The sequence below is a fragment of the Brachyhypopomus gauderio genome, chromosome 3 (genome assembly GCF_052324685.1).
Source record: "Brachyhypopomus gauderio isolate BG-103 chromosome 3, BGAUD_0.2, whole genome shotgun sequence".
Lineage (NCBI taxonomy): Eukaryota > Metazoa > Chordata > Actinopteri > Gymnotiformes > Hypopomidae > Brachyhypopomus > Brachyhypopomus gauderio.
Genome location: NC_135213.1, coordinates 33776872 through 33786246, shown reverse-complemented (window position 1 = coordinate 33786246; position 9375 = coordinate 33776872). Strand labels below are relative to the sequence as shown.

General features: G+C 42.1%; 1 protein-coding gene across 2 annotated transcripts; it reads right to left on the bottom strand.

Moving 5' to 3' along the window:
- Nucleotides 1-152: 152 nt before the first annotated feature.
- Nucleotides 153-8999, bottom strand: ppef2a (protein phosphatase with EF-hand domain 2a). Of its 2 annotated transcripts, none has more exons than XM_076997811.1 (16): nt 8933-8999; nt 7794-7921; nt 7574-7628; nt 7307-7482; nt 7004-7118; nt 6851-6897; nt 6301-6467; nt 6155-6191; nt 5624-5773; nt 5021-5371; nt 4675-4860; nt 4168-4310; nt 3412-3518; nt 2102-2268; nt 1559-1646; nt 153-1416 (listed from the first exon to the last, which is right to left on the bottom strand). In XM_076997811.1, the coding sequence occupies exons 1-16, from the start codon at nt 8982-8984 to the stop codon at nt 1106-1108; spliced, it is 2280 nt and encodes a 759-aa protein (XP_076853926.1). In that variant the 5' UTR covers nt 8985-8999; the 3' UTR covers nt 153-1105. The 2 variants fall into 2 exon arrangements, with proteins under 2 accessions (XP_076853926.1, XP_076853927.1); XM_076997812.1 differs by having other exon boundaries at nt 7004-7115.
- Between the last annotated feature and the right edge of the window lie 376 nt (nt 9000-9375).

Genomic DNA, 9375 nt, shown 5'->3' with positions numbered 1-9375 from the left:
TAGAAAGCAGTCTGCAAACAGATGAGGTCTCTTATTTTACCTAGAAGGAATTGCTTACTTACAAGTCAGTTGCACACAGTCGGCGATTTAGGCCCTTCCAAATTTCCCAATCAAAATAATAATTTGAAAATAATAAATAGTTTTGTACACGTAACCGAAGATTTGTGCACAATTATTACTAACAATATTCGTTGTTGTTGTTTTGAACGAGAATGAAATGGCCTTAATTCTCGTTATATTGTTTACTGTCTACAAAACAACAGTCACGCTCTGTCAGCAGGCCATAAAGTGCTGCTCCTCTCATAAATGATAAAGAAGATTCATATTCACATACATCTTTCTTTTAGATTACACGGAGCATTTATTAATTATGAGATCTTTAATGCACATTCGATCTAACAAACCCTACTGAAGAATCTGAAACATCAAAAGCATTCAAGCTATTGCTTAGCAGTGATTCTTTTAGACTTACACAATTGTTCAGACATTGACAGGAGTCTAAAATATGCAAAGAAGCAATACACAAATGTTTGAGAGCATGGATAGACTATTGTATCAAAATTTTACATACACATAATTTCACAGTTTGTTTTAGTTATCACAGTTATTATTACACAGTTATTTTTTTTTTTTGTTTGCTTGTGTGATTTGGTGACTATGATATGCTTTTGCAGTAGTCTGGTCTCTTCTTAAAAGGATGGAACAACTTCGTTTTAAAGATGTTACAGGACGTTAAATAAGTGAACGGGAGTCACGATGACTGTACTCTTCGTTTTCACATAGGTGACCTGATAATCGTACTTTCCTACAAACGGAATAAAAGATCACAGTTACAGTGCACTCACGAGTGGTAACATTATGGCATATGGCCTTTTGGTATATTGTATAACAAGGATAATGCATTAACTTCAATGTCACTGGGAACGTTGCACTGTCCTTCGGGGGAGCCTTCATATATGGACCATTCAGTCACCGATTCTTTCATGATCTAGTGTTCCAGTGCCTAACACCACCATAGGAAAAGAAATCTCTGAAGCTCTCAACATAATTCCTCAGTTGCCAGTTTTATGGGAAAATAGCTGACACGTTTGGGGACAAGAGTAACCTACGGTGGCGGAATAAGTAGTTCACCCATTGTAGAGGTGATGGGTAGGTGAGAATCTGGAGTTGTTGAGGACAGCTCTTCCTCTTTCAGACCGTGGTCCTCTGACCTTTGTGTGAAGCTTTGACCATTCTCAAGCCTGTTCTTATCCACCAACCGAAAAGATTCCATGAACTCATCAATGTCTATTCTGCCATCTTTGTTTGTGTCAGTGCTCACCACCAAGCGGTGGATGGCTTCGTCAGAGATCTCCGTCTTCAAGAATGCGCTCAGCAGTTTCCACGTCTGGTGGAAGTCCTCAAAGGAGATGAGGCCTTTAGAAAGACAAAATCAAAGGAATTGTTTGTTCTGAAATCCCTTAAAGCACGTGGCCTTAGTATCAGTTTGAAGAGTGAGGTTGGGGGGGGGGGGGTGTTATTCCCAGAACAGAGCAGGACACACTACCTCTAGACATACCTGAGTTGTCCGTGTCAACTATTCTGAAGATGGTCTCCAGAGTGGAGCGATGTCTGTAAAGAGTCTCCAGCAATGTCTGTTCAATGTGCTGCACACAACAAAATGAACCAGACACAATTCACTTTGTGTTCTTGCATGTGTAAAAATAATGATCGGGGGGCAGTGTTGACTCATTCTTAGGCACTCCCAAAGGTGCTTGGTCTTGCAGTACTGGAAACGCAATTAAAATCACAGCCTGTATTAATATACTGTTTTGACTTTTTCCCTAAAGATCCCTAGACAGTATATATTTTTTGCCCATTTGAAAAATGACAGTGAATGCTGGGAATTATGTTTATATTATGCTTTCTGCTTAGCAGTGTTAATCCGAGTGATTCAAATTCTGTCCCAATCCAATGAATATTTATTTTTACACGACTAATTCAGCACACAAAAGGCTTTGGCAATTAGTTTAAAAGAAAAGCATGTTTTGCTAAATGCTAAGGGGACGAGGACAGCGGAACCCCAGCGCTGGGACGGCTGGACAGCGGGATGTCGTCCCACCTTGCAGCCGGGCTCTGGGACAGCGAGCCTGCGGAACCAGGTGTGGTAGTCCAGCATGCCCTCAGCGTTGGTGACGAGGGCGAGCTGGGAACGGAGTCGTCTCCAGGGCAGGTCCAGGAGCAGCACCTGACCCACGGCACCGCCCCAGTCCCTCAGGGAGATGAGGCCTGAGACCGCCGCGGGAGGGAAAGGCCAAAGGTCACTGTCCGGTCTCACTCAAAGAAACAAGCCCTGCTGGATTATGGCGGGATCTCACACGCATGCAGCCTTTCCTAGAGTTCCTGGATTTTTATGCCATGTAAACACTAGAGTGTAAGAGAATCTGTGAATCCTGTTCAGGTGCATGCAGGTGAGAACGTCCTGCCAAAGACAAGACCAATCAAAATTTCAAAGTAAGAGTCTTGTACTTTATACACCTCTACACCAGTTTGGACAATACAACTGCTTTGTTCTTTATCTCTGTGCTGCAGTATAATTGATTTAACTAAGGTTAAAGTGCAAAATGACTAAACTGGATTTGCACCTTTATGGTGTAAACTACACAACCCTGCCTGTTTTAGGCAATGTAGTAAAAAGTAAAAATGTTCTGTACAGTATGTCTTTTGCAATAAATGACAGCAATTAAATCACTATCATCAAATTTGGACTGACTCCAGATCAGTATTCTTAAAACACTCCCTCAGCAAAATAAACACCATCACTATATCCGTCCCCCGTCCTTATTCTAATGCCCACCCAAAGTACAACAAACATATTGAATTAATGTCATTGGGTCAGTCCTAACAGACTGCCATTTTAAACAAATAAACACATATATAGGAACGTATTTCACATATAGGAACGTATTTCACACAGACCTCAGTTGCCTTTAATGTTTAAATTTTATAGTTTAGCTTCAGAACGAGCTGATTATAAACCTGTTTTCACTAGAATTATAATGAATCCAGATGATATTATGGTAGTGTATGCAACCAATCTCTGTTTAATTATTTAGGGTCTGTACTATATACCTGAGAAGTACATATGATATATGCCAGCAGAATGTCTGAGAAGGTCTGGCAAATAAGATAAGCATAAACTGTTCAAGACACACAAAAAGATTTGTTTTACTTGAACAGTCCATCTTCAGGGGGTTAGTGGAACAACTTTCACCACACATATGTCAAAGACATCAAAGCATAGGAATGCATGCCAGATTCAGTAGGTCACATGATTCAGCTTCAGATCACATGACCTGACTGCTCAAACATGGCTTCAGTGCCTTTTGGAGTGATCTGCTTTTTCAGTCAATGAGTCTGTGAGTGTTGTACCTGTGTTCTTCTTATCATATTCCTGGAAGGCACTGATGAGGTCTGATTTGTGCACAAACAGTTGCTCTCTCAGGACCTTAAGAGCAGAGCGTTCTGTTCGCCCAACGCTAAAGAAGAACAGATGGAATTCACCGGAACGTCCTGTGTGGAAACCTTTCTGTTTACAAAGAGCTGAGTCTGCACTATGGAACACCAAACAGATCCCAGATAGAGGCCACGTTTCCCAGTTAATTCTCCCGAGACCGTCGATAAGGTCTTATCTTATCTGTCACAATGTGACAGTGTTGACCATATCAGCAGAAAAATCCATTTTATTTTCTGTTGCAATTTTGAATAGGTGATATTTATATCGAAGACTGTCTCTCATTTCTCTCTCAGATGATCTTAACACTTTAATGACTTTGGGGAATGGGGTCCAGTTTTTTCCATGTTTACATGAACAGCAAATAAAAACACAAGCTCCTATATTTTATACTTACATATTTTCTCATATACCTATGAGGACCCACTCATCTGCAGTACTAACATTTATCAAAAATCTAACAAAACTGACAAAAACAAATCGGTTTTTAGGCCTGGGAAATACCGTATTGACCTTACTAACATGGAAACACCGTATTGACCTTACTAACATGGAAACACCGTATTGACCTTACTAACATGGAAACACCGTATTGACCTTACTAACATGGAAAGAAGTCAAACTAGTCTGTGCTTCTAATGATGCAACATAGAAAAGGAATCTGCATCAGTTACCTTTGACTGGCGCTGATCTCACGGGTCCTGCAGTTAGCCTGGTACTGGATGACGTAAGGCACTAGGTCTGGGCCCAGCCGCACAAACGCTCCTCTGTTACTACCCACCTCGTAGTAGTTCGAGGCTGAAAAAATGGTGAGGACCTGCACACACAAACGCATTCACTCACATTACCGGGTCTGGACAGTATTCCACAACAAACAATGTGAACATAAATGAACATGGTCATACAGATCTGGATGTCAGGAGGTAAATATTACACATTCCTACTCGTATCTGGCAAACCGACTAAAAGATTCTGGAGTCTGTAAACAATTGATAACAGAACTGTGTTAATACCAAGAGGTCCCATCATAATCAGATGTGTTCTCACCAGGCTTTAAATACGCAGGCAGGTTATAGCAGGACTGTCTTGGTGTGTTTAGATCAGTGAAATTACCTCTTTGTGTAAACATGTCGATAAAACGGTATTTCAGAACTATTGCCCACAACTCTTTCATGCCTCACCTTGCGGTCGTGGCAAAACTCATATCCGTCTTGCTTGCACTCGTGGGAGCGAATGATGAGATTCAGGTTGTGTCTGTTCAAAAAGTCCTCAGTCACATCAGGGCCCCAGTGACAGCCTCCACCACGGAGGTCATTTGGGATGCAGCCATCTTGACCCATGGGGTCACTCCACAACAAGTCCAATATCTGATCACAACACACAGTGCCGTTTGTGGTTAGCAATATACACATGGCATTACAAACTGGTACGAAACAACAACAACAAAACAATACCAGTGACAAAAACAAACAACCCCCCCAAACAATCTGAACATAAGAATAGTTGTTCTGTAAAAACACAGCCCACTTGTTTCCACTCGTCGTTCACATTGTGGCTGTCCTTGGTGCAGTCTGAGTCTGATTCAGGTGCTGTGGGCAAGCGGAAGTGTGTGTAAGACATGCTGTAGCCCAGCAGGGATGAGCCACCCCGCCCACCCGGGACCACCGGTCCCTGCTGCAGGTTGAGGGCCGCAGAGGCCCCAAAGTCCTGCGAAGAACGGCTGTGGAAACCGCTGCGGCACGGGAATGCCCTGGACTGGGTCCGGGACGCCCGTCTTCTGCTCATGAAGATGCTCAAATCCTCGTCCATTGCCGAGTCCACCGAGGACCGGACAGACTGCTCCCCCTTTCTCTTTGGAGGCCTCAGTGCAGATACGTACTAGAAAAAGAGAAGATCCATAGAACCACAAGTACGTATAGCTTAGGTTGGCCATAACAAAAGCATTAGGTTTGTTTTGTTCTTAGTTTAAAATGGAATTTAAAAACTGCCCTCATACCACAATGGATGGCATCTTTCAATATAAATGTTCATATTACTGACTCTGCACGTGCCAGGAAGGGTCTGAAGTGTTCATTTCCCTCAAGAGCTTCAAGAACATGAACCTGAGTGCTTTGTTGGGGTTGGACTCACTCTGTGCCTGTCCACCCTTGCCAACAGGGCCAGGTCAGTGGTGTCCGAAACCCCCCCATGGACTATCAGCACCTTCTGGTCGATCACTGTTGCCAGAGGCAACCAGCTGAAGATCTTCCGCAGAAGCTTCAGAATACGTTTACCGTGCATCTGGACATGAACGAGAAACAACGAAGAAAATGTATTAGAGTGAAACGGATTACAAAGAATCAACAGGCAGCACTAAAGAAATCCAAGAATTTAGCTGAATGAATTCATCTTTAATGTCTAGAGTGGTTAGATTACCAGATTCAGTATCTGACCAATTAAACCACACATTAAAATGATAAAAGTATCTACATCCAGGGGTCTGGATACAGTGCTATTATAAATGGAAGGCGAGCACCACCGTCACAGAAAATAATTCTCTCCCTCCGTTCCTGCAGTTCTTCTTGCTACCACCAGATGGCAGTACATATAAACTGTTATATAGTGAGCATAATGAGCATAACTGCTCCTGTGAGAGCGTGGAAGATTGACAGAAAGGCCTACCTTGTATTTGCCCAGCACTTCTTTGGTGAAACCATACCTTTAAAAAATAACAGGGATAGCATAATTTCAAAGGTTGCACTTTGTATGCCTAATGGCTATACGATTATTATTTATATTACTGCTCTACCAGTCTAATTTACAAATACCTCATGTTTATTATGTGATCTTCATGATTTCCTCGATTCAAGTGAACTTCCCCAGGATATACCAATAAAAAGGCAAATAAAATAAGTAGAATCTCAATGGAGTCCTTGCCTCGGTCTACAAAATCTCCATTGAAAACATAGGGCTTTTCCAGGGATGGCAATCCATTCTACACAATTACAAGCAATAACATGGTCACTGTTTTAAGTCTCACTGCCATGGACCTATTTCATGTTTATAAACAAACCAAATGCTCTTACTGAGATGTAGTTTTTCACAACAATTTATACAGGATTTAGCCTACAACATTAAGCAATACATCATAAACACACATAACACACATAAGTATTAGTACTGTCATGCCAATACACTCTTACAAGTTTTACTTTTATAGCTGGGTTCAGATTTCTGAAACATTTCTGAGAAAAAGGTCAGAAAGAAAGTAGTACTAAATCTAAATTGAAGATGTATTTAATTTAAGCACACAATTTCAGATTCTGGCTAAAACCTATTGATTAAAGCCTAGTATTTGATCCAGGACAAAATACTTGCCTTGTAAAATATTAGCAGTAAGTCCTCTAACTGTCCATGTAAGTCACCTAAATTGAAAATAAATGTTTTAAGAGCTTTAAGGTCAGTAACAAATCAAACCATGTCACAGTGGTGGAGAACAGTGGTGGAGAACAGTGGTGAAAACCTTCTCACCACATACTGTGACTTCCTTGCTTTGGCAGGTAGAGATTCGGTTGATGTTTGGCAGACTTCGGAGCAGCTTCCATGTTTCAAGAAGAATCTGAAGAACGTAATGGGAGTGGAGCTGCTTCTCCACAAAACAACAACAACAAAAATAACAGACACCAGGTTAATGTGAGTCATCCTCTAAATGAGTGCAGTGAACCAAGAACCAGCTGTGTGATGTCTTAATCACCGAGTTCCTCGTGTGTTTGATTCATCGTCATAAGATGTAGATCTCCAGGTGATGTGTGCTCCCATGGTTGGAGCACCTACCTGCTTGTTTCTGAAGGCCTCGACAAGAGCTGCAGCTTGAACTGCGTCCAGTGGGAACCTCAGCCGCGGGCCCGTGTAGACGTCTGGCACCTCAATACCAGAGTGACTGAAATAGCGCTCCCACTCCACATCTCCACACACCTCGTGCTCTCTGAAGATGCGACAGACCAGATTTCCTAGGTAGCAGAAGATGGTTTAGAGCCCCGAAGGAAGAACCCAGGGCTGCTATATGCACACAGGCACAATTGCAGGAGGGTTCGTTCTCACTTTCACTGCTGCAGGGCGTGAAGTTGTCCATCAGATAACCAAGAAAATTATATAACTACAGAGAAGACAAACGGCAACAGTAAATTACAGTCACATCTCATTTGTTGAGCTTCATTATAATATAAACACAATCGAAATATATTAATCCATACACATAATCCACAATCTGGACTTGGATGTCCTATAAACTACTCGTGTATTTATTCCGTTTGGTTTTTACTTTGATTTGGTCCTGTTGTCCAGCATATTCTATGGATTGGAAGATGTTCCAGGCGTATCTGCGCCTGGTCTCCACACGGGCCACATACTGCTGGTGCCAACGCTGGATCAGAACCGCAGCTCGGAAGGCTTTGGGCAGTGAGTGAGAGTGTGTTCAACCACATCATGTGACAATCGTCTAAAAAGATGGTCCGTTTATCTTTATGACTTAGTTTGCTTCCAATCTAATGGTCTTAACACAAGACAGCCCACAGCGACATGGCAATGAATTTTTATAGCTTCTGCCATATGGCATTTTTTAGCAACTAAACCGACTAAAAGGATGATGCTCAGCAGCTGTGGTACGATTCTGCTCCGATGGCTCGGTAGGTTGCCTAGAGACAGTGGAACCACAGCTGCTGTCTCGGACCCTGGTAGGACTGAACCTCTGTCTTACAATCACAAGCGTTTCTAGGTGTGACATACATCTAACTACACTAAAACACGACCCTATAACACATATCATACAACATGAGCCGATAATCAGACTCAGACTCACAGATGGTAGCTGACACTACAGCAAGCGAAGTCCTACTTTCTCCAGGTCTGACTGTAGCTGTGCCCAGGAGAAACGCATCATGTCTAGAGATATGTGGGCCACACTACTGGTGCTCTGATATATTTACTACCAATAATAGAAACAACGTATCAATGCAAAGTGTGATTCAGTTTGCTTACTTATGGCTGCTACGGTTGTCAGCATGAAGACGGAGAAAGAATTCAAAATAATTAATCAGCTGCAAAGCATAGATGTGGCTTAGAGAATGGGTAAGCCGCACAAAATGATTGTGTATCACACTGTAGTAAGTGGTTTACACTGGTTTATACTGACACGGTGGGTTACATAACAAAGTCTGTCCTGATAGATTTGTAGCGTATCAGATTAAGAGGCCAGAAGATAAAGACTGATATGCTACTAGAGGACAGGAATGTGGTACCCAAGATCTGACCTGACATGTCCATCCCCATACTGGAATGACCAGTTTCCTGTCTTTTGTACAGTATCTATTGTAGTACTTACTGTAATATCTATTATGTCTACTGTATTGGGCACATTGCAATGTGTGATGTGGTGTGGCGTGATGTTTACACTGATATTACCTTTGTCACATCGTTTATGGAATGTGCTTCCCTTTGAGACACCACAGCCCATAACTTCTCACGCAAGACAAAACAACAAGAAGGTTAACATCTGAACCTCCAAAATAAAATGGTAAAGAACCAAAATTATACCAGTGCAAGAGATAATAGAAATAATGTATATAGATATTATTAATATTAGCATTATTTAAGAAAATATGCTACATCTGACACTAAATAACTTTGAAGGCTACAAGGCAAAGCAAATGCCATGCTTCAGTGTTCAGATCAAGGGCAACATGCTGAGCTAGTCCACTGGTCTTCAGCCCAGCTCAGACCCACCCGGTTGGTCTCAGTGTGCCTTACAGGAAAGACGTGGCCAGCAAACACCTGCACTACCACAGCTTGGACACGTCCCTCCATGAACTATGACCTGCCAAAGAGGTCTGCTTTGATGGGGCAAT